This window comes from Serinus canaria, chromosome 5, assembly GCF_022539315.1.
Source record: "Serinus canaria isolate serCan28SL12 chromosome 5, serCan2020, whole genome shotgun sequence".
Taxonomy (NCBI): domain Eukaryota; kingdom Metazoa; phylum Chordata; class Aves; order Passeriformes; family Fringillidae; genus Serinus; species Serinus canaria.
Window position 1 is genome coordinate 57,946,953 of NC_066319.1, and position 25,167 is coordinate 57,972,119.

At 46.1% G+C, this 25,167-nt stretch overlaps 2 protein-coding genes across 4 annotated transcripts in view; both read left to right on the forward strand.

The window, feature by feature from the left end:
* SLC35F4 (solute carrier family 35 member F4) overlaps positions 1-2,190 on the forward strand; it is a 116,355-nt gene extending 114,165 nt beyond the window's left edge. For all 3 annotated transcript variants that reach the window (XM_050975705.1, XM_050975706.1, XM_050975707.1), the window contains exons 7-8: positions 229-318; positions 1,782-2,190. In XM_050975705.1, the coding sequence (XP_050831662.1) occupies positions 229-318; positions 1,782-2,023 (332 nt within the window). In that variant the 3' untranslated portion in view covers positions 2,024-2,190. The remainder of the gene's footprint in view (positions 1-228; positions 319-1,781) is intronic.
* Positions 2,191-8,020: 5,830 nt separating this feature from the next.
* Positions 8,021-25,076, forward strand: CCDC198 (coiled-coil domain containing 198). Its single transcript, XM_018907101.3, has 6 exons — positions 8,021-8,319; positions 11,936-12,012; positions 16,997-17,083; positions 18,090-18,188; positions 18,597-18,762; positions 20,276-25,076. Exons 1-6 carry the CDS (start codon positions 8,124-8,126, stop codon positions 20,509-20,511), a joined length of 861 nt encoding a protein of 286 aa, XP_018762646.1. The 5' UTR covers positions 8,021-8,123; the 3' UTR covers positions 20,512-25,076.
* The last annotated feature ends 91 nt before the right edge of the window (positions 25,077-25,167 follow it).

Here is a 25,167-nt window from a genome sequence, read left to right on the forward strand (position 1 = left end):
CATTCAGCCCTCCCCTCTCCCCTGTGAAGAATTTCCCCTAATTTCATATTCATCCAGAAAAAAACCCAAAATCAACAACTCCCTCCTTGTGGTGTGGATACTTAATATCACATAGTAATATCACATAGTAATATCACATACTGTACCTGGAGGGTCTAGGTGGAGGAGAAATGCCTCACTCTGGTGTTTCCCCCATTTTCATGTGTTATTTTCTCTGGTTTTCCCTAGCTTTCAACATCCTGGTTAACGTTGGGGTGGTGCTGACCTACCCCATCCTGATCTCCATCGGCACCGTGCTCAGCGTCCCTGGAAATGCAGGTACCACTGCCACAGCTGCTGCTGCCAAAATGAGCCCAGGGGAGCTCAGAAAGCAGTTTATTGCTTAAATAATTGGTTGGGTGGAAATTTACTCCAGAGTCCTGTTTTGAGAAGTCTTGAACAACCTCTGCTCTTGAACAGCTCTCTGCTCTTCAGGCTCAGCCTCATCGCTCCTGGGGTTGGAGCACAGAAAAGATCTGGGTTTGGGGAATCAGCTGTGAAGCCATGCCTGTGGGAGGCTGCCTGAGGGCTCAGGTGGGCTCTGGGGGCTGCTGTGGAGCTCGAGGATGGGCCTGGAGGCACCTGGAGCTCTCTGGCCCCTGCGCTGCTCTCTCCCCATCCCTGGTGCCTGCAGCCTGAGGGAGCACTCTGCTGATGCAGCCTGTTGTGGATAAAGTTACCAGAAAGTGCCTTCTGTCTCAGAAATCATGGAATCACAGGGTTATTGAGGCTGGAAAAGACCTCCAAGATGATCAAGTCCAACCTTCAACTAAATATCCCTGTGCTCACTAAGCCATGAAGTGAAGTGCCATGTCCACTCATTTTTTGGACACTTTGAGGGATGGTGACTCCACCACTGCTCTGGGCAGCCTGTGCCTGTGCCTTACCAATTTTTCAGGGAAGAATTTTTTCTGAATATCCAGTCTGTCCCAACTTGGGGTCTTTTCCCTTTGTCCTGTCCTTTTTTCCCTGGGAGCAGAGCCTGAGCCCCACCTTACTGTATTTGGGTTCCCCCCAGACAAAGGGAGGAATGATGAATCTGACTCCATCTTCTCAGAAGGCTAATTTATTATTTTAAGATACTATACTATATTAAAGAATACTAAACTAAACTATACTGATGAATACAGAAAGGATACTTACACAATGCTAAAAAGACAATAATGAAAATTTGTGACTCTCTCCAGAGTCCTGACACAGCCTGGCCCTGATTGGCCAGAGTCAAAACACTCACACTAGAAACCAATGAATCAACCACCTGTGGGTAAACAATCTCCAAACACATTCCACATGAGCAAAACAGAGGAGAAGCAATTGACATAAATATTGGGTCTTTTTTCTTTGAGGCTTCTCAGCTTCCCAGGAGAAAAATCCTGGGCGAAGGGATTTTTCCCCAGAGAATGTGAATGCCACACCTGGCTGCACCCTCTTCTTGCAGAGAGCAAGAAGGTCCCCCCTGAGCCTCCTTTTCTCCAGGCTGAGCCCCCTTCACCATGGACCTCCTGAGGTTTAATCCAGCCCCTCCAGGCTGCCTCGGACCCTGCACAGGGTGGTGAGGGACAGAGGAGCTGTGGCACCTCCAGCACTGCACTGTCAGATCAAAGCTCAGGGAGATCTGTTGGCCCCACGGCCAGTGTCACCCCCAGAGTGTGACAAAGGGTCACAGGGACGTGCCATGGCTCCTGGTGCCATCCTCCACCCTGCTGCTGTTCTGATTCTGTTGTTGTTTCCTCTCCTCCCAGCCGTGGACCTGTTGAAGCACAAAATGATCTTCAGCGTGGTGCGGCTGGGGGCCACCATCATCATCTGCATGGGCTTCCTGCTCATGCTGCTGCCCGAGGAGTGGGATGAGATCACCCTGAGGTTCATCAACAGCCTGAAGGAGAAGAAGAGCGAGGATCACTCCGAGGACATCACGGAATCCAGCGTGCACACGAGGAGCAGGAGCAGAGCCAACGGGACAGTGTCCATCCCGCTGGCGTAGGGCTGGAGGAGTCTCCCTGCAGGCAGATGTATATTCTGTGAATATAGCTTAACTTTCCTCACCACCTGTATGCTTCAAAAAACGTCATCTAACCTGAGCAGGGGATGAACTGTAAGATAAGAGAAGTACATCTATAATAAATGTTTACATTTATACACTTAACGAGGAACGGGTGTAAATAACTGCAATAAAATCTTTTGTAATGAACAGATGTTTAACTTTGTGTCTTTCTGAGCTGGTGAGTTTAAAATGTGGATCAAGTTTTCATCGTTTATCTCTCTTTGCTGGCAGAGGTAGAGCCATTTTGGAGGATACAAATCTTGGATATTTCCAGCTAAATCTCAAAATGTAACATCTTGACTTCCTTTCAATGAAGTGCCCTTTCAGTGAGGTAGCAGTTTTGGAAAAGCATTTCAAACCTCTCCTAGCATTTTGGAGAATTTATTTCTGATGTTCACATTGATATTCTCAATTATTATCAGAATAAATATTCCATGGTGTGCAGAATTATTAATATTCCTCTCCTCCCAGACCACACTGAGCTGTGCCTCCTTCCAAAACCACCTTTCTAGAAGTGGTGCTGGAATTTGAGTGCCTTTAGTAAAGCAAAAAAAAATAGCTTTATTTACCTGGTTTTCTCCCAGAAAAGCTGCACTCCCAGCTGAGCTACAGAGTTTCAGGAGAGATGGAATCCCCTGGATTGCCACTGTCCCTGGGAAATGCCATTTCCTATTTTCTAGAGCATTGGGACAAATGAATATTTTTCTTAACCTCTACTGTGGAAAAGTCTTTCAAAAGCCAAATCAAACCAACCAACCTCCCAATCCCTTCCCTAGACCTGCTGCTGTGTAATTTAGGCTGGTTTACAGCATTCCTGGGATTGACCACTGTCTTTATTTGAGAGCACTTGATTGGCAGACAAACCTTTTTTTAAAGGAAGAATAAAACCAATTGAAAAGTAGTTAGGGGTGGTTTTTGATGGTGTTTCTGCCAGGGGAAAAACAATCATGTAAATAATAATTTATTTGACTCTTTTTATTTGACTCTTCTATTGGATGCTTTTAAAATCTTTTAATGTTCATGACTAAACTGCTCCTTGCAGCCAGCAGAGCAGAAAAAATATTTGTGTGTATTTAAAAAAAACCCACAAACTCAGGCTCTTTCATCAAATGGCTGCAGAATTAGGGCTGCAAAAACCAACCCAAGTGTCTCTTGTGTCCTAAACCCAGAAATATAAGGTTTGCATGCACACACAAGCCTCTCACAACTCCAAGTCTGCTGCTTTTGAGAGGAGACAGACAAAAAAACGTTCCAAAAATGTTAATTATAAAGATACTGATGGGCTGAAAGCACCCAGCACATGGCAGCTTGGCCTCTCCCCACAGTTTGGGAGCTGATATATTCATTTGCATTGCTAGATAGTTTTGGGGATGTGTTGTACTGAAATTTTAGCTCCTGCCAAACTGAACACATGGGGAAAACAAAACTTTCCTTTCAGCATGCACTGATGAGGACTTTTTGGCAAGCAGCCTCATGGCAGTGTATTCAGGCCCAGGACTGGATCCTTCAAGGAACCTCACTGAGAATTCTGCAGGGAAAATCACATGAAATCTCATGGTTTGAGTCAGCTTTCCCCTGCTTGACACATTCCATGGCCAGGGGCACAGGGTGTTAAAAACACTGGGATCCCAGCAAGGAAAGCTTGAGCACAGCACCCCTGCTTTGGCTTGATGTTCTCAGAGTGATTCAGGTTGCAAAATTCAGGTGTGTGAATTCTTTGCTTCTTTTTGTCAGGGTTGGGAATAAATGCTCGAGATGGAATTTCTTGTTGGGACTCAGATGTTTATTAGTTCTTATCTCTGTTACAGTCTCTCAAACCCTGAGTTCTGCAGCACTTCACTCTAACAAACTAAAATTGGAGCCCCATCTCTCTCTCTACAAAGCCCTTTAGGGATAAACTGCCCAATTAAGAAATGACACCTACATTATTTTTACTTTTAACCCAATAACCAACCACCCATGCCCTGCAATGGGGACTTTTTTATCCAATTACACAAAACCACCCAAGCCCATGGAGAAAAAAGTGAAGAAGAAGGAGCAGCCTCCACCCTAAAACCTCCATCTTGCTCCATATATATTACTACATTCTAAAACCCCAAACTCCAAGTTTTCCACCATGTGACATTACACACTTCTATTCAAACTCCACACCCACAATCCCAGTTCTGTCATTCCATTTTGGAAGCTTCTCCAAGGCCTCAGGTCAAATGGGCACTCTTTGGGGTCGGTGCCTGTCAGCACAGAAAGTCAAAAATTCTCAGCATCCAGGGTTCCAACAGAATGGTTCTTAAAGATCTGCCAGTCCCATCCCCCTGCCCTGGGCAGGGACACCTTCCACTCTTCCAGGTGGCTCCAAGCCCCATCCAGCCTGGCCTGGAACACTTCCAGGGATCCAGGGGCAGCCACAGCTTCTCATCCCCTCATCAATGCCTAAACCCCCTCCTTCACCCTCTGCCCAACCTCCAGTTCAAATTCCTCATTAAACATGGACATAATGATTTTCCCTGGAGTACAGCTCAGCCTTTCAGCTGGAGAAAACCCCACCAAACCCAAGAAATCAGACAGCAAACAGGGGATCTTTGCCCTGATACTGTTGGTGATCCATCAGAGGAAGAGCAAACCAAAAATCAGCCCCATCAAGGGGTCAGACATCACCACCTCCACTGCTGTGGCTGTCTCTGGCAGCCCCTTCTGCCCTCCCCAGCAATGTGAGGCTCCATTTCTGTGGCACCATCTCCCAAGGAAAATGCCACTTTGGATCCAGCAGCTGCCTTATCACTGGAGGAGAACAGAACATGTCAGCTTCTCCATCTTCCTATATCCACAGGAGCTGCCAATCCATGGGGATTGCAGAGCCTGCAGTTATGGCAAACAGATACCACGAAATATCCATTTTCTGGGAAATTCAAACATATCCATATATCACTAGACACCTTTTCAGGTGCAGGTTTTGTCTCCTTGCATACAGGAGAACAGCAAAGCATGTTTGCCATCACCTTTTGCAAGCATTTGCTTCACTAGGTGGGCCTCCAGAAATAAATACAATATTCCAGCCTACACAGGGAAAAAAGTACCCACACTTTAATGGATTGGGGTGCTTGTCACACTTTTGGCATTCCATAGCAATCACTATGAGAGAACACATCCCACTTTGGAATCCCTCCCTGACAAGCTGACAGTCAGGGCAAGCATCTGTGATTGCATTTGATGAAAACATGCATGACTCAGTTTTGCTTGTTCAAAGGTGTTTGGCAAAGCTCTCACAATGGTCACTGTTCATTTCTCTGCTCTTGCATTTCCTTCCTCTGAGAATCCTGGAAGCCAAGAACGTGCTCTAAGATGTGACACAAAATCTTTGTTATTTCTCTGCTGTAAAATCTGATGCAAACATGAAAGGCAACAATACAAACTATCATTATCCACATCCTTTAAGGCTGATCCTTCTATTTTCCTATTCTGGAGCAGCCCCAGCAGTGCCTGCCCTCTCTGGGCAGCGTTATCAGCACCACCCTGTCCCCAGCCTGGGCTGAGCTAAGATCAATGTCCCCTGTCAAAAGCAGCAGAGGGGGAAGGAGCCGTGTTCCTTGACCTCACAGATGTGTAACAACGAGCTCCATCAGTTTGTGTCCCAGCCAGGGATGTTTTCCTCTCTTTGCTGATCCATTTGTTCACTCTGTCACTGCCTGAACGTGCTGCAAGCAGGATAAACACCAGCCTGCACTGCTGGGGCTGTTTCTGCTGCACTCACTGGGGATTGGCAGAAAAGCCCAGGCGTTATTTTGGCAAAAATCCATCCCTCCCACTTTCCATCTCCTCCTCTGCCCACTGTTTTCTGTGATTTGAAATTCATTTTTGAGGAGAAGCTTTAAGGCACCCTGCTGCAGTTGGGTGTTTGAGTGGTTCCCTATTGTATTTGCATTGCTCCCAGATGAAGGAAGGAATGATGAATCTGACTCCATATTCTCAGAAGGCTAATTTATTCTTTTATATGATATATTAAAGTATATAAAAGATATATTAAAATATATATTTAATATAATATATATTATATATATTAAAATATTTTTCTAATATTGTATTAAAGAAAACTATACTATACTAAAGAATACAGAAAGAACACTTACTAAAATGCTAAAAATGTAATAATGAAAACTCTTCACTCTTTCCAGAGTCCTGACACAGCTTGGCTCCAATTGGCCAAAGAGTTAAAATAATTCACAGCAGAATCCACTGAAGCAATCACCTGAGGGTAAACAATCTCCAAACACATTCCACATGAGCAAAACTCAGGAGAAGAAAATGAGATAAGAATTGTTTCCCTTTTCTCTGAGGCTTCTCAGCTTCCCAGGAGAAAAATCCAGGGAGAAGGGATTTTTCAGAGAATGTGAATGCCTCAGTTTCCCTTGGTTCACCTTTGCCTGTGTGAAGGGGAGTAACAAACTCTGCCCTGAGTCGTGGCACTGCCCTGCCATGGAGCTCTTCCAGAATCTTCCTTAAATCAAGGGCATCAGAGCCCTTAACAGTCAATGATTTCATTTTGACTGCAATAAATTTGCTGAAAAATCCAGTTCTGGTGGGATCATCATCACAAGTTACAGCTGAGTTTGGGAGAGACCTTAAAGCAGTCAATGAAATGGGAGAAGGGGATAAAATTCTTCCAGCTTTCCTGGCAGGGGCTGTGGGCTGTCCCTAAAGGCCCTGAATGGGACCAAAGCTCCTCCAGCCCCGTGGTTCTACAGCACAGCACTCAGGAATTTCACTGAACTTCACAGACAGACAAATAAAATAACATTTTGCATTCAATAACCCCCAGTTCAAGAGCAGGATGAGCATCCCTGACCAGGATCTCAGCTGGCCCAGTGACCTGCAGTGAGGGCATCCTCCTGCAGCTCCCCCTCACCCCAAACCTCCAGCTGCTGCTCTTGGCTTTGCAGAGTAAAACTCTCTGAAAAGGGAACACAGACAGGAGGGGGGATTGGGGAGTGTGAGGAGCCTGTCAGGATTTTGGCAGCACCTGGGTAAAACACCTGATAAAGCACCATGGGCTTGAACATCCACGTGGGTTTCCACTGCTCCCACACTGCATCCATCACTGCATTTAATTCAGGATTTTCCCAAGCTGCTTAACAGGAATGACCTGTTCTCAGCTGGGAGGGAAGGTCATTAAAATAAAATGGATAAATAGACAGTAAGCATTGAGAAACTTGGGAGGGAGGCAAGGTTTTACATTTTCATCTGAAAAGAAGAAGGAAAAAAAAAAAAAACCACAGGCCAGGCTGCTCTGCTCCCTTGTGCCCTGTGTGACCTGGGAAAAGCAAAAGTCATGAGAGATGTTGGTGCTTTGTGGCTGGAAACATGAACTGGTTGGGATTTTCCAGGGGTGAATATTTTCTCCTGGGGGCAACCAGGTCTAGTGTTGTCCCTGCCCATGGCAGGGGGGTGGAACTGAAGATCTTTAAGGTCCTGTCCAACCCAAACCCTTCTACAATCCTATGCTTTTATGCACTATCATATATGACTCACTTTTACCAATATCCTCAGCTTTGTCCTAAAGCTGTATTTTTTCCAGCAGTGCCCCCAGCCAGCAGCAGGAAAGGGAAAGCTGCTGGGCCAGGCTTTATTTCTAGGCCAGGCTTTATTCCCTGGCTGCTTCTCCCATGCAGGATGGGAAACACTTTAACCCTTCTGGAGCTCCAGGGATTAAATTTCCTTCCAAAACCTGGAGATTGAGCAAAAGATCTGCTTGAAGAAATACCTGCAGGCCAGCTGAGGTGGTGACCCTGGCTGATAATCACTTGTAGGTAAAAAACAAAGATTCTCCAGGGCTTGGCACTGGCTCCTGAGCTGCTTCCCCCTCTGTCCTCCCTGCAGGGGAATGGCTGGGGATGGGTCAATGTTTAACCAAGCTGGGAAGGACATCTGTGGGAGCTGCCAGGGAGCTGCCTGGGCCCTGGGTGGCTCACAGAGATCCCTCTCCATGCCCAGGGAAGATGGTGCTTGAGGGCTTTTCCTGCTCCTCTCCGAGCCCTGGCTCTGCAGGATGGGCCTGAGCTCCTCCAGGGCACAGCCCAGGGTGACCAGGGTGGCCCCAGTGCCCACTCAGGGGGACGTGGCTGCTGTGGGTGCTCTGCAGGGGCTGCCCAGAGAGCCAGGCCAGCCCCCAGGCTGGGCAAAGCCCATCTTCCAGCTGGAACTGCCTCCTCTGCGGGAGACCTGGTACGGGAGAGCCTCGGCAGGTGAGGGGGCACTGCTGGGACATTGTCACCTGGGCTCTCTGGGCTTGCTGGCTGCACTGGGGGTGGGTGCAGGGGGCAGCTGTCCTGCCTCAGCAGCTTTGTGCCATTTCTGCCATTTCCAGCGTGAAAAAAAGGCCAATCGCTTGTTTTTAAAATGTTGAAAGTTTACTAGTAATAAAATGGTTATAAAAATAGTAATATAATTAGAGTAATCATAATTTGGACAATTTGGATTAGGACACTATGAGACAATAAGAACAAAGAGTTACAGACAGTCTGGGTACCTTTTCTAGGCAAAATAAGCCCAAAAAAGGACTCACGTTAACAGAGGATTAACCCTTAAAAACAACAGCCTGTTGTATATTCATACATCTCATACATGATGCATAAATTCCATTCAAACACAGGATTCTGTCTGGGCAGTGTCAGCTTCTTCCTCTGAATCCTGACAGCATCTTCAGGCCTGAGCAAGGCAGGAAGAATTTCATTTCTTCTGTTAATGGAGCAATAAATTCTCTTTCTCTGAAAGATTTAGGTGTCCTGTGGCTGCTATCTCACTGTGAGTCCTTTCTTTAGGAGAAAAGTATCTTACATAGCACAGTTTCTATTTTAACCTTATGTTGTAACCTAAAACTATATTTAACACACTACTTAAGGAAATTAATACAGCATCACTTTCTAACACAACACGTCTAATATTCATTTTAATATTTGCCAAAAGCCAATCATAAAATACACATTTTTCACACCAGGGTGTTTCAGCTTTGAGAAAACTTATTTTTCCTCTTCCACTGTTTTGGAAAGTGTCTCACTCAGCAGAGCCCAGCTCCTTGCTCTCATCAGGCACTCCCTGGGAAGAGCCCAGCATCCCCCTGGCACCCACCTGTGACCCCATCCCAGCCCTGTCCTGCTCTCCTGCCCCTGCCAGGCACAGCCCTGCCCTAATCAGAATCAGATCCTGGCCAGGTAGGACTCAGCACTGGATCAATGACAGATTTCCAGGAGCAGAGGAAGGCAGACAGCCTGGCTGGCTGTGCTTCCCTACAAGCAGCCTCTAAACCCCATCCACTCCCAAATCCTTCCCAGAGCTCTGCATCCATCTGGAAGAGGAGGTGCAGCTCTCCACAACGAGCTGGATGCTGACAATTGCTTCCCACAGCTCTCAGGGGAGTGGAGGGAGAAACATCCATGAAAACCAGGCTGGGGGAGGAAGGGCGAGGCAGAGGGAGGAGGATCTGCATCCCCAGCACCCCCTCCCTGCTTCTCCACTCCCAAAAATCAATTTCTGACTCATACCAAGAGGGGTTAAGCACTGCTGCTTCACCAGAGGCTGGATATTTCCTCCTGGATCGTTCATCAGGTGGCATCAGGAAGCAGAGAAAGCAAAAAAACCTCTGGAGTGATAGCAGAGACATTCCCAGAACTGAGGTTTGGGGAGAATACAAATCAGAGCTTGCTGTAGAAAAGCAGGTTTTATGTGCTCCACGAGAGCAAGAACAACCAAATGTTCCTGTTCTGGAAAATTGTCACTGGGCATTTAACAAATGCTTGTTAAAAAAAGTGTATTTTCTAAAAAAATTAATAAATGCAATCTTCCATTACTTTCTATTTTCAGAAACAAGATGAGTATGCTCAGGAGGACTTGAGTGAAGTATTAACTCGAGCTGCTGTCTAAATAAGCAAAGCCTCCCAGAGAATAGGTTTTATTTGGTTTATGAGGGTTCAGCTTGGCTTATTTTAAATCCAGATTCCCCCAGAGGGGAGGATCTGCTGCTGCTGAAGTGCAAGGGTGAAAAAGAGGAGAAGAGGAGCCACAAGGATGCCTTGAGCTGGGGTTTGGTGATCTGGGGACAGCCAGCCCCCAGCCCCAGCTCTGTATCTGCAGAGGATAAGGACAAATGTCCTACAGGCCCCATGCATGGATAGGATGGGAGGGAAAAACTCAAAACAACCCCAAACACAAACCATCAAAGCTCATAAGGGAGAAATAACTTCCTCAAAGCCCTACCCTTCACCTGGACAAGCTTCTCCCAAGTCACAGCCACCTCCCTGTGTCTTGTCCCTGCTCCCATCTCTGTGGGCCACCTCCTTCCCTTTTCCTTTCCCCTCAGAAATTCCCTGTGCTCCCACTGTCTGCAGACAGAGGCAATAACCCCCTTTTTCTCTAACAAGCTGCTATTCCACCACGTGCTCCCTGCAGGTGAGGTTTGTCTCCAGAGGAGCCTCCTGTGCTGGAAATTTTCCCCTCAGGCTCCCATTCCTGCATGTGTGGAGCAGGCAGAGCTTCACTCCGTGGTTAAACATTGCCAGGGCTCTGCAAAACATTTACCTGGTGGAGGAGTCACCATCTCCCAAATCCCAGCACCCTCACAAGAAGGAAGAAATTCCTCCCTCTGGGGGTGGTGGGGCCCTGGCACAGGGTGCCCAGAGAAGCTGTGGCTGTTCCTGGATCCCTGGAAGTGCCCAGGTGTTCCAAGGATGGGGCTTGGAGCCACCTGGGACAGTGGAAAGTGACCCTGCCCATGGCAGGGGGTGGGGAAAAAAAGGATCTTTAGGGTCACTTCCAACCCAAACCCTTCCATGATACTGTGATTGTCTTGTCTCTCTTCCCCAAGAGCCCAGCCTGGGGATCTTCCATGAGGTTCAAGGAAGTTCCCCATAAACTGACCTCCAAAATACTGCTTTTCTTGTTAAATGTGACTATAATTTGATTAAATTTGGCATCAGCTGTAATGTTCTTCCTGTACTTTATCCCCAGCTCTCCTCCCCTGTCACCTCCTCAGGAGCTGCTCAGCCACACCCCACAGAGCTCCAGGTGTAAAATGTCATTTGAGTGCACCAGGAGGGTCTGCTGGGGTGGAAAGGTGGGATAAACAGATAAACTGTCCTGTGAAACAAATACTTGCTGCACATGCAAGTATTTATTTGTGCAAGAAGAGAACAAAAGGGGCAGTGGTGTCCAGCTGAGAGCACCAGCACAGAACAGCCCCGAGCCCAAATCCTGTGCAGGTCTCAGAGCAAGCTCTGCCCTAATAACTAACAGGGATCACTGGGGTGTGAGATGTTCTTTGGGCTGAGTCCAGGGTCTGGGAGTGCACCCAGCCCTTTCACTGCTGCTGCTGCTGCAGCCCAGCTCTGCCACCTCTGGCAGTAAATCTGCAGAGGTATTGCTCAGTCCCACCAAAAAGAACCAACAACAACAATCAGGGGCTGAGCAGCAGGAAAAGACCCAAACTGCTGCCTGGGCCTGACTTCCACAGGGCAGGCAGCAGAGATCAGGGGATCTGATCTTGGGGATCTTGGGATCTTGGCCAGCTGATGGTTACAGGGCATGGGATGAGAAGAATCCCTTGCCCACCCAAATCCCAGGGGCTGGGAGAGGCCACAGGAGACACAGGGATGGTGATGGTGATGTTTAGAACCATGAATGGCTGCAGAGGTGTTTGTTAGAGATCACAGGCACACCCACTTAACTCCTATAGAATATTCCACGTGTTACTGGAATACACAGCCAGGGACTTCAGTGGGACCTCCACCCAAAAAACAGGGCACAAAGCTATTGCTGAGTGCACCTGATCACCCAAAAGTAACTTCATCCATTCCTTTAACCCTGAAGGGCCCCTCTCTTGGAACACCTTGCCAGGACAGGATGGCACCAGCATCATCAAGCAGCACCCACCTCGGAGGCCTCAGGTAAGGCAAATTGAAATTTGGGTCTCCTCAAGCCAGGTCTCACAAACTCTTGGAGATCTATTTCACACCCAAGGTAGCTCAGCTACCTTAGAAGGCATAAAACCAGCAGGATGGCTTCTGTGGCAGTGTTAGAAACAAAAAGGTTTTAATAAAAGGTAAAATAACAAAACTCTTTACATAGAAAAGCCCAGCCAGGTGCAAGAGGTCCTCCTGCCCCTGGTAAAACACCTCACAAAGTGATTTGTTTCTTTGTTCTCTTCTTTTTTTAGTAAATTGCTCAGGTGGGACCTTTTGGCTCCTGTCCAATTGTCTCTCCTTAAGTTTGAGGTGAAGTTCCCCAGGTCCTGTTGGGTGTCTTTTTTGCTGAGGAGAGAAACTTTTGGGTTTTTTCTCTTTTAAGGAGACAAAGGACAGTTTTGTCACTCCATCAACAGGGGGGACATTCCTACATTGAGTGTGGAGCTCCCTGGGAGCTGCTCTGATGGACCCCTCCCCGTGGGCTTTTTGGGGACAGGGACACGTGTCACAGCACCATGGGGGGAAGAAAATACCCTACAGGAAATACCCTACAGCAAATAACAGACTCCACACAAGGGCTACCCTGACATAACTAAAGCTCAGAAACATCCTCAAATCTTTATTTCTCTCCCCTGTACTTTGTGGTGATTGTGAGGGTTCCCAGGACGAGGTGAGAGATGAGAATTTAACTCCATGTTCTCAGAAGGCTGATATATTATATTATATTATATTATATTATATTATATTATATTATATTATATTATATTATATTATATTATATTATATTATATTATATTATATTATATTATATTATATTATATTACTATACTACAGAAAGAGAAAGGCTCTATCAGAAGGCTTCACAAGAATGACAATGAAAGCTTCTGACTGATTCCTCAGTCTGACACAGCTGATGGAGATTGGTCATTAATTACAAACAATTCCCATGGAACCAATGAAAGATGCACCTGTTGGTAAAGGATCTCCAGACCACATTCCCAAGCAATCAGATAATTATTGTTTTCATTCTTTTCTGAGGCTTCTCACCTTCCCAGGAGAAGAAATCCTGGCAAAGGGATTTTTCAGAAAATATCATGGTGAGAGCACTTGGCACTGGTGAGGCCACAGCTCAAATCTAGGATTCATTCATGGGCATTTCTTCCTAATATCCAACCTGAATCCACTTGGAGCCTGGTCTAGTGAAAGGGCTCCCTGCTCATGACAGGGGTCGGTCCCTAAAGTCCCTCCCAACCCAAAAACTTCAGGTTCCCATGATCCTGCGAACAGTAAACCCACTGGAGCAAGGATTCTTTGCTTGAGACCCCCTTGCTGTGATTATAATCTTTTAAATATAATAAAGAACAGAAGAGCCACCAAATGGGGTCACTTACACCTGCTCCCCTCAGGGCTGTGGCTCTGGGTGACACTGGTGGCCTCAGGGCTCAGAGGTGGCCACCAGCTGTGGAATAACTTGTCCCTGGATCTGGTGGGATGCTGCAACAGTGGCATTTGAACTGAGCCCACCTGCATCCTGAAAACTGTGAGAAACCCCAGTCACTTGTTTTTAAAATTTTAAAAGTTTAATAGTAATAAAATGGTTATAAAAATAGTAATATGATGAGAGTAATCATAATTTGGAAAATTTGGATTAGGACAATATGAGACAATAGAAACAAGGAGTTACAGACAGTCAGGGTACCTTTTCTGGTCAAAATAAGCCCAAAAAAGGACCCACATTAACAGAGGATTAACCCTTAAAAACAGCAGCCTGTTGTATATTCTTACATGATGCATAAATTCCATTCAAACACAGGATTCTGTCTGGGCAGTGTCAGCTTCTTCCTCTGAATCCTGACGGCATCTTCATGCCTGAGCAGGGTGGGAAGAATTTAATTTCTTCTGATAAGAGAGCAATAAATTCTCTTTCTCTGAAAGATTTAGGAGTCCTGTGGCTGCCATCTCAGTGTGAGTCCTTTCTTTAAAAAAAGTATCTTACATAGCACAGTTTCTGTTTTAACCTTATGTTATAACTTAAACCTATATTTAACACACTACTTAACAGAATTAATACAGCATCACTTTCTAACATAACATATCTAATATTCATTTTAATATTTGCCAAAAACCAATCATAAATACACATTTTTCACAAAAACTCTCATACAGAACCACAATTTCCTTCAGAAACCTCTGACCAGTATGGAATTTTTAATCATAGATTTTATTTCCATCCACTGTGTGTTATTGAGGCACTCATTGTTAGCACTCACCTCAGGACACAGACTCTCCCAGTCCTACCCTGTTCTGCTGCTGCTGCTGCTCTTTGAGAGTGTTCCCAGCTCCAGCAAAAGCCTTTTCCCTGTGGGAACACTCTCAAAGGCAGAGGAGCAGGAGGATGTGGCCTTCTCAAGGACTTCAGGATCTTGGAGAATCTCTGCAGACAAAAACCTGTTACGTTCACAAAAACTAAAGGGAAAAGTCAATTTTGCAGCCTGGGACAGAGTTTTACCCATTCCCTTTTTTTTTTTTTTTTTTGGCTTGCCCAGCAGGGCAGGGTGATGGGCTGGGGGCTGGGGGAGGATTTCTGCCTCCAGCCTGCCCTGCTGCTGGCCTTGGTGCCTTCCTGGGGTGATGCCAGCCTGGAGCACAGCTTGTGGTGGCACATGCTGCCATCTAGTGCCACCTTCAGCTTCATATTTGGCTTTGTGGGGTTTTCTGACGCTAAGATGTGCACTAGGCTGTCACTCATATTCTCTGAAAAATCCCTTCGCCAGGATTCCTTCTCCTGGCAAGCTGAGAAGCCTCAGAGAAGAATGAAAACAATAATTATCTGATTGCTTCTCCTGTGTTTCGCTCTTTGGAATGTGGTTGGAGACTGTTTATCCAACAGGTGAATGTTTGATTGGTTCCATATGAATTGTTTTAACTTAATGGCCAATCAGCTGTGTTGGATTCTGAGGAGTCAGTCACCAGTTTTTATTATTCATTCTTGGTAACTTTCTGTCTGTATCCTTTCTGTATTCTTTAGTATAGTTTTAGTAATATAATATAATATAATATAATATAATATAATATAATATAATATAATATAATATAATATAATATAATATAATATAATATACTATAATATAATATAATATAATATAATATAATATATATTTTAATATAATATAATATAATCAGCCTTCTAAGAACATGGAGTCAGACTCATCTCTTCACCTCGTCCTGGGGACCCTGCAAATGCCACACTTGGCACTGGGGACTAGTGGGGAAATGTCCCTTTAGCTGACACTGATTTTCCCTCCTGCATTTTTACAAGGATCCTAAATGCTAGCTCAGGATTCAGTGCAGACATGGCCTTGTTGAGTCTTAAATTTTTTTTTGGTTAGGGTTGAGATTAAATGTGGTATTTTTTGTTTGCATTTATATGTTTATTAGTTTTTATTTATATTATATAGCTTTATAAGTTGTGAGTTTTATAGTATTTTATTTTAGTAAATTAAAAAAAAATTGAGTTGTGTCTTTTTTATAATGTTTTTAAGGATAAATTGTTTAATTAAGAAATGACACTTAAATTATTTTTATTTTTAACTTAATACCTCATTATTGTGGTTTGTAATGCAGACTTTTAAATTTAATTTTATAATATTACTTACACTTATGAAGCAGGTGAAGAAGAAGGATTAGTTTTTGTTGTAAAATTTTTATCTTAATATATATTTAAAATAATATATTTTCATCTAGAAATATGAAATAGCAATAGAATGTAATAATAATTAATTAAATAATAATATATTATAAAATATCAAATAATAGATAATTTTTAACAAATATTTTAATATCTATTTTAAAACTTTAAACTCTAAGTTTGCTACTATTTGATATTATATACTTTAATTTAAATTATATACTCATAATCTTAGTTCTATTATTTAATTTTGGGAGCCTTCTCTACATTCTCAGGTCAAATGCAGTGTTCCTTTGGGGCTCAGTGCCTGTCAGCACAGAAAATCTAAATTTCTCAGTAACCTGGGTTCCAACATGTCCCCATTTATTGGCCACTTGTTCATAATCAAGCAGTTAATTGTGTCCCAAATAAAACACAAGTCAGGTGTTACAAAGTCCTTTATGATGTCCCCTTTAATTTTTATTAAGCTGTACTGAGCTCCCCTCCTGGAAGGGGACTCCAGGTGGAATCACCACCCCTGGGAGTGTTCCAAAATCCTGTGGATGTGGCACCTGGGGACATGGCTTAGTGCTGGACCTGGCAGTGCTGGGATAATGGTTGGGCTTGGTGGTCTGAGGGGTCCTTTCCAGCCTGGTGATGCCATGGGTTCCAAGCCATGGGATGACCCAGCACCACCTCAGAGCTTGGCATGATTTTAGTAGGCTCATTAGGATAAAATCCATGCTCAGAGCTGAGTGTAGATGAAGGCTCTGCCTGCTTTCACCAGCCACCAGGAAAGGAACTTTGTACCATGCACAGTTCTGCAGAGAGAGGTCTTATTTAGGCCAATAAGAGGCCTTATTTGGGCTGGACAGAAGGACAGAAGGTGCTCCAGGTCTCCTCTAATTGGGACCTGCCCTCTGATGACCTGAGAGGATTCTCAAGATTTATTTAGACACACTCAGCTTTGCCATGGAGCAATCTGAGCTGTGGTTTGGCTTCACTCTGGGCTTGGATGGAGCTTTGGGTGCTGTTGGGGCTCAAAGAGAAATACCTGCAGGGATGGATTCCTGTCAAACTGGGGCTTTGCTGCCTGTGCTGAAATGTGAAGGATTTCCCCAGTTTTGCCACTCCTGAGGGACCAAATGATGGTCATCCCCCTGAGATGCCAAACTCCTTCCTGTATCCCAGGCAGCTGGGCCAGAATTAGAGCTGGAAAAACGTCAAGGCAGTTTCATATCCTGTTTTATGATCCTGTGGAATGAGCAATGCTAAATATTATAAATACTGGACTTGCAGAGGCTTGAACCTGCCATCCCAACACAAGCAATCACTCCTGCCAAGCCCTGGAGTCAGCCAGGCGTGGCTGCAAGCCCAAAGCCAAAGGTAAGTGCATGAGTTTGTGCCCTTCCCCAAGCCATTCCTGGCTGCAGGCTCCTTTCCCTCCCCCTTGGGGCACCCTGAAGGGCAGAAGTTGGTGTTTAACCACTGGCTGTGCCACTGTCCCTGGCTGAGCCCAGGACACTGAGCTGAAACGCTGGCCTGTGAGTGAGAGGATCCAAAATAAGGAGAAAGCTGCCTGATCTCCAGCACGACAGGTCCCTGGATGAGATGGACCTGCTGAGCCAGGATATTGAATATTTCAGAGGCTGAAAGAATGAGAGGCATGTTTTTTAATTACTTTCTTGAGCACCCATCACCTGCAGTTGGTGGGGAGAAGGGAGAGACCTCCTCGCTCTCCCTGACAGGAATTTGGAGCCAGGTGGGGCTCAGGCTCTGCTGCCAGGGAACAAGAGATGACCCTGTGCCAGGAGAGGTTTAGATTGGATTTTAGGGAAAATTCCATCACTGAAAGCATTGTCAGGCATTAGAGCAGACTGCCCAGGGAAATGGTGGAGTCCCCATCCCTGGAGGGATTTCAAAGCCACATGGATGTGGCACTTGGGGACATGGCTCAGGGGTGGCCTTGGCAGTGCTGGGGGGACAGCTGGACTCCATGATACCTTTTCCAACCTTAACAAATCCATAAGTCTGATTTAAAGGCTGCAAACACTGTGTGCCACAAACAGCCCCTGCAGCCCCAAACATGCAAACGTCGTTCTTCCATTTGGACCATGAGATTATCTTGGAGAACCGACTCAAGGCAGTAACACCTGGGGGGCAGAAGCACGAATACATTGTTTTAATGAAGTTTTTTCCCCTCCTGCCTCTGAGCTGTGGGATAAATTGCAAGCACAGTGGAAATCTGAGCTGAATTCCTGCAAACTGGCAATGCTGGGGGATGCTGGCTGCCTTTATCTGGGAGTGCCCGAGGGGTCTGTGAGCTGGTGGCTCCTCCTGTCTCTTTCAGAAAGTGCAGGTGTATTTATTTGCATCTTTAAATACCTCGTAGGTGCTGGAGAAGAGGGGGCAAAGCCTGAATCCCCTCCCTGGCAGGAGGCAGCACCTGCACAAGCTTCAGATGCTGGACTTGACCCGCAAGCGACGAGAGGTAACGCCAAGGCGGATTTGGGGAGGGGATGGGGATGATGGGGGTGTCTCTCCCACGGACCAGGAGGCTTCAGACCTCTTGCTGGGAAGGTGAAAGGAAGCTTTCCCTGGGTCTTATGCAGAGGGTTGGTGGGGAGCATACCCAGGGCCCCTGTGATCAGCAATGACCTGCGATTTTTCCAACGCTTTGCCCTCATTTGGCCATGACTCACAGCGAAACCACAAATCCCTGTCCCAGTCATGTCCTGTCATGTACCCAGTCTGGCAGATTCCATTTGCTTGGGTTAAACCACTTGGCTGTGCAATTATTCCCCAACCCCCCAACGCTGTGCCACGCCGAGCTATTAAAGCACATTAAAACACATTCCCGCCTCTGCTGCTCCTGTTGACAACTCATTTGCAAACCCAGGCAGAGCTGAAGAGGAATCTCCACAGGGAGGCGAAAATCAATAAGCAAAACATCAAGGAACTCAGCCCCAAGGATGTCCTTGACACTCCCCAGAGAGGTGACAGCACCAGAAGCCCGGACCCCATCCCTGCTGGGCACCATCAGCGTTTTCTTGAAGACAGCCCTGGTAAGTGGAATAATTTTCCAAGGCGATGTAAAACTCACCAGCCCTCCATAATGTCATCAGAGAAGTTTCCTCATGGAAGATTCTTCCACTGCTCCACCTCCTGCAGTGATGAGAAGCAGGTTCAGGGGGAAAAGGCTGTGTTTGCAGGACAAAGCATTGGAGTTGTTATAAATAAGGAGCTTGACTAGGCCAATATTCAAGCAGCAATCAATTTATTAATTAATATGGTAAAGTATGAGCAACACAGCACTGCGTACATTGGGGGAAGTTTTCCATCCAACTGCACACCAATAGTTGGGGCTTACAGGTATTTATAGGGGAACCCATAAGCTTTCTCAGCAGTTTCTATTCCAAATTTTTATGTCACAATTCTATACACTATTGTGATTTAGTTTTTCTCAGGATGTACCCTAGATGGTGGTGCAGTGAAAGAAGGAAGGAATGTTTCATCTGGTGAAGTCCAGCTTCCAGATGTGGGTCCACCTTTTTAATTACAATGACCATAAATCTCATAGCAGTGATGTCCAGCTTCCCTTGGTTGAACCTATTACTCCTTGAGTTGATGTCCATCTTCCTTTCTCAAGCTGCTTTTCACTGTTTTGTTAAGGCATGAGATAAGCAGGCTTCCTTTCTATACATTCCAAAGCTGTAGTTTCAAAAGATCCTTACTACAAGCAATATTCCAAAAAGGTTATTACTGCAGAACTCTTCAAGGCTTAACTGCAAGCAGAAAATTCTTGTCAAAAAGCAACATCTTAAAACTTTAATTCAAATGCTCCTAAATCAATTTAAGACTTAATAAAGGTTAATTGCAAACAAAGGAAAGGTTCAAAGGCCTTCTTCCATGCTTTATTCTTCTCAGTCATTATTAGAATTCGTCTTTATAGCTGTCCCATGGTTGGTTTCCACACATATCACAATCCCAAATACCCACATTGCATGTCTGTACCTGACAAGAAACACAGCTTTGTATTTCACAGAATGCTTCAGAGAGCTCTCGGGGGTAAATGTGACACTACCTGAGGCTGATCACTTTTTGGGTTTAGGGTTTTTTTCCCCACTTTCCCTACAGGAATGGATCTCAGCCACCTCTTCCTCCTGAGCTGCCCAAGGCAGGAGCCCTGTCCTGCTCTGCCTGCATGTGACAGCCTTTGGCACAGGCTGGGAATGTTCCAGCGAGGCTGAAAGTGCTTAAATCAGTGAAAACTCACCTGAGACTGAACTTCCACCAGGAGGAAGGGCAACAAACCCAGCTTCCCATTCCCCTGTGGTTCTCCACCTCAGCTCTGTTCCCCTGGGGGATATAGCCATATTACCAGACTCTATAATTCACCAAACACAGCCCTGAGTGTGTCACACCTCCCCCTGCCCCAGGCGTGGGGTCTGCTCCTACAGGGAGCTCTCAGGATTTTCCTTAGGTGCCTCCAGCTGTCCACAGCCATTCCCAGCTCGGCTCCAGCTGACTGAGCAGCTCTGCAAACCCATGATATTTTATTTTTTTTCTCTCCCCTAGGAAGCACGTGGGCTGGAGGACTCTGCAGGGCTGAACCCTCTCCAGACAGGAGGGGGAAGGTTGACCTGCGGTTCTGCAGGGAGCCACGGAGCAGGGATCTGTTCTGGGACTCCTCCAGCACAGGTTCAGAGGAGTGGGAAGAGAGGGAAGAGAGGATTCACCACAAACCCACGCTCGTGAGGACCAAGACAGAGAGAATTTCCCTCTTTGATGACTTCTTTGACAGGGATTTCTAGTGGCACGTGCCAAAGAAACCCCGCCCAGCTCTGGAGGGGCTGGGTCCCCCCAGATGGACAGGCTGAGGCTGGAGGCAGTGAGTGTGGAGGAGTGAGGGGAAGATAGGAAAAAGCAGATATTTCTAGTTAAAAAATACAAATTTGAGCTAAAGGGGACATTGCAGTTAAGTTCTGTATGTGTCCCAGATGCCATTCTTGTTCTAGAACACAGTCCCCTGACTTCTAAACCAGGGATGTAATTGTGGCTTCTGAAAGCATTTTATCAGAGAATCATAGAATGGTTTGCATTGGAAGGGACCTTAAATATCATCTAATTCCAACTCTGTAAGTGCTGGAAATGGAATATCTGTGAGTGTGGGCCAGTGGGAAGGACATCTGGAAATGAGGAGCTCACTGATGTGGGGTGAACAAAAACCCTCTGGGTTGTGTGGCTGAATCAAAATACCTGGGCAAGAAAGCCTTGGATGGAGCAGCAGTGAAATGGGGGTAGAGAAAGGAGGAGGGGGCTGGGGAAAGTTCTGGGTTAACCCCAGATATCAAATTTCAACTGAAATGAAATGTTTCTCTTGCCTTTGAGTTACTCAATCCTCCTGTTTAAATTTGGGTTAACCTTTCCTAAACCACAAACCCCAGTTCAAAATGCAAGGTAAAATGATTCATTTAGAAAGCCTTTAAATTACATTTTTTTCACATTTCTAGAATTCCTCTTTCACTTTTGTGGCTTTTGGTGGATTATTTTTTTTTCCAGTTTGTGGGGTTTTTTTTTGTTTATTTGTTGTTTTGGGTTTTTTTATTATTTTCTTTCCTCCCTGTCCTGCACACAGAAATACACGCACTTGCTTCAGAACTAACCTCCAGATTTATATATAATCTGAAAAATCTGGCTTTGGTTCACTTTTTTTCCCTGTCCAGGGTTCAGTGCTGGGGAGTGACTGATGGAAATGGAGAAATCTCCATCTTTTTCCTGCAGACACTCTCCCTGGGATGCTGATCAATGCTGCAGCAACTCCCAGGGATTTTAACAAGCTGCCCTGTTGCAATCTGACATTTCCAACCACATTGAAAAATATGATTCTATGAAGGTGTCTGATCTATCAAAAATGCTCTTGCAGTTTCCATCTCACATAAACTGATTTTTTTTATTAAATTATCTCATTTTCCTTACAAAATAATTTGTTACCTGAGAGGAAACTTCACTCAGTTCTGTATATCCCATCTGGTTGTCCATGGAGGTCCATAAAGGTCACCAAGTTTTTGGTCTCACAGCACTTATATAAAAGGAGATTTCAGTTAAATATTAGTTATTTTAATATGGCAAACTGGATAGGAAGAGGACTGGTGAAACACAAGGGAGGGAGAGATTTCCCCAGCAGCCCTGGCCCTAGGGAGCAGACAGCTCTGATTGCCAGCATCAGCTTTGCCTCTGTTTGCAGCTGCAGAGCTGACCAAGGGCATTGACTCTTCCTGGTGCCTCCTGCTTGTCTCCCTCCCTTCCCACCTGCTCTTTCTAGAACTAGCAGGGGGGTAAAGCATCTTCAGATCAGCTCCTTGCTGCAGGGCAGAACTCCAGGTGTAGCAAGTATCATTACCATTGTAGTCTCTCTCCTGCGGCCGCGGGGCTGTACGGGAGCCCGGCTGGGTGCCCCCAGCCCGGCCGAAGATGCCAAACCAAGTACCGCTCCCGGATTCCCTCCGGAACCCTGGGCAGGGGTTACTGTCTGCGGTGCAGGTGGCACAGGCGGGATCTTGGCTACGAGGTACCGAAGCAAAGGAAGGAGGAGAGACGCCTGTATATGTACCAAAGAACTTTTAATGTTCTTGCCGGCGGGTTTAGGGATAGGGGACAATGGGGGTCCGGACGGGGGGCGCTGCTAAAGGGAGTGGGTGTGATAGGAGGAGACACAAAGCTTACGAATAGCAAGGACCCAGGGCGGAGCGTGGGTTACAGCTAAGCCACTGAGGATCACACACAGGGGAGGGGAAAAACCCCAGGGGCAAATCATACATCAAATTAAGGAATGACTGACACAGAGAATTCTCGAGATAAGGGGGGTGGTCACCATGACGGGCAGGGGGCAAGGGCGGCAGCTCCAATAGGGAGAAACCATTGTGAGGGAAGTACATGGGGGGGAACCGAGGACCGAACCATTATTGAGTTACAAAAGGAATAACCGATTCTAAAAACACACAATGCCACATGCCATCACAGCACTTTCAGCTGGAAACCCGATCCTCTCATTGTTCAAGCCAGAAGAGCAAGATCTGAGTGAGTTCTGGTTCCCCAGGACCAGCAGAGCTCGGGACAGGTGAGGCTTGTCCTGCATCCCTGTCCCAAACCTCTGCTCCCTCCCACACAGCTGCTGTGGGGTGTCTGCACTGTACCCTCAGATTCCTGATCTCCGCAGCCAGGAAAAGAGCAGGAGACACATTTTTACACTTATTTAAGGGAATGAGACACCCGTGGCTGACTCACTTTCACCAGTATTTATCTTTATTGAAAATCTCAGGCAGAGCAGGAGCTGGAAATCACAGAGCCCTAAATCAAGCTGGAGCCTCCCAGCCAGGCTGCCCAGGACTGAGCTGCTGTGTCCTGATTTCACCTGTTCCTGACATCCCTAAATGGATGGCCGATTACAGAATGTCTGTCTGCTCTGTGGGCAAAGCTGCACTTTGGAGAAAGCCCACACACCATGTGGGATTCCACCAGAAAAACACAAAAACAAACCCCAGCACAGGGAAGGAAGAAGAAGAGGAATCATTTTAATGAGAAGGAGAGCTGCTCATGGCTAATGAGTCCATGTCTGCAGTCTGTGTGTTTTAAAATGCCCCAAGAACTTAGCTGATGAACACAGTCAGTCTGTGTGAGCTGGAAATGCCCTGAGAGCTTCAGAGCTCAGTGTTGAGGGTGTGCTGAAAAGGTCAATGATTTAATGGGCTGGAACAATTAATCTGGCACTTGTCTATACACCTGTTCTCTTAATGATGTGACACATCGTCCTTCTGTGTTCCCATCTGTCAACAATTAAGCTATAATTGGTGGAAATGCCATTTATCTCAGATAGAGCTGATTAGTTTTCCAATAATGGTGTTGCCAGCCTTGGGGAAGAGTGCTGCCCACGGAGAAGTGTCTGTGGACCACTCCATCCATATCAGCCTCTGCAGAGAGACTCTCTGAGCATTAATTTATCAATGTGCAGCGTGCAAAATCGGCTCTTACAGAAGGGATAAAGTCAGCAAAGCTGCTCCCATAGCAGGGGGAATGGCTTCCCACTGGCAGAGGGCAGGGGGAGATGGGATTTGGGAAGAATTCCTGACTCTGAGGGTGGGCAGGCCCTGGCACAGGGTGCCCAGAGAAGCTGTGGCTGCCCCTGGATCCCTGGAAGTCCCCAAGGCCAGGCTGGACAGGGCTTGGAGCAGCCTGGGCTAGGGGAAGATGTCCCTGCCCATGGCAGGGGTGGAACTGGATGAGCTTTAGGGTCCCTTCCAACCCAAACCATTCTGTGAGCCTGTGAAATACTTCTGGGGCTCAAAACTGTTTGACTGTGCTGTTCTTGATTGTGTCAATTGATCACAACCTGTGGAGAGGCAGGTGGCATCTCATCCTCTGCTCATGTTTTCTGACATCCTTCCAGATACTGGAAATGAAAACATTTTCTTTGTGACTAAAGGTGAAACACAGACTTTTTTACAAACTGCAGAAGATGGGGGTGGGGGGAAACCCCCACCCAAGCTCTCCCAATGTGTGTTCTGCAACTCAGCCATGGAGACTTTAGGGAGAGGCTTTCAGTCCCACTTCCAAATGCTGGAATCACCCGAAGGCTGAGCCAGTCCAGGCAGCTCTGGAGAGGGCAGAGCTTGGCACTCACCACATCTGAGCACACACAGCTCCAACCCCAGTGACACCCACAGAACCCAGAGTCTGTGTCCAGCAGAGCCTCTCACCCCCTGTGCCTCCCCAGGCTGAAAATGTGCTTTTGTGGCTGTTCCACACTACCCAAAGCTTTAAGGCAAGGCTGGACCCTTCCTGCAGCTTAGAGGAGTCTCCACCCAGGAGCTGTGCTGGAGCACCTGCTCAGCCCAGATTCAGCACCTTCAGAGAATTCAGATTATCATTTTTCACCAAAACAGCAAAGAATGGAGATTTTAACACCTAATGATGTGGGGATGGATAGCAGCAAATGGTCCAGCCCCTACAGGAGATGTAGGTCAGATCCCTGTCCCAAAGGACATTGGATGTCCCCAGGGAAATGGTTATAGGATGTTTTTGTCAAGCATGGCCAGAGCAAGCTAAGTTCTTTCAGCTCAGGATTAGCTGAACTGGTTTTGCTGAAATGTGAAATCAAAGTGATAATGCTCAGCCTGAAGTCAGCACCAGCCTGGCAAAATCATTAGCAATTAAATGTACAATTTATAAGAGGAAATGTCAATGAACTGCACTTCTGTATTTAAAAAAGGAGCCAGCTGTAACATCTCTGATACTGTTCTTGAGGAAAATAAAATTAATTACACTTAGCAAAGAGAGGTGTTAGGTAAATAAAGCTGAACAAAGCCACACTGTAACTGGATCTCACTGACTAGTCTGGATTAATGGGATTTTCTAACCTCCCTGGGCTCAGTCCCACCTGGTGCTCAGAGCATTTGACCTGCTCAGGAATG

What these genes read in the sequence shown, in the direction of transcription:
- CCDC198 (XM_018907101.3), top strand. Translation starts at nt 8,124, where the DNA reads ATGGGCCTGAGCTCCTCCAGGGCACAGCCCAGGGTGACCAGGGTGGCC. An exon ending in CTGCAAGCCCAAAGCCAAAG is followed by an intron (nt 17,084 to 18,089) that starts GTAAGTGCATGA and finishes AATACCTCGTAG; the next exon opens with GTGCTGGAGAAGAGGGGGCA. An exon ending in TTTTCTTGAAGACAGCCCTG is followed by an intron (nt 18,763 to 20,275) that starts GTAAGTGGAATA and finishes TCTCTCCCCTAG; the next exon opens with GAAGCACGTGGGCTGGAGGA.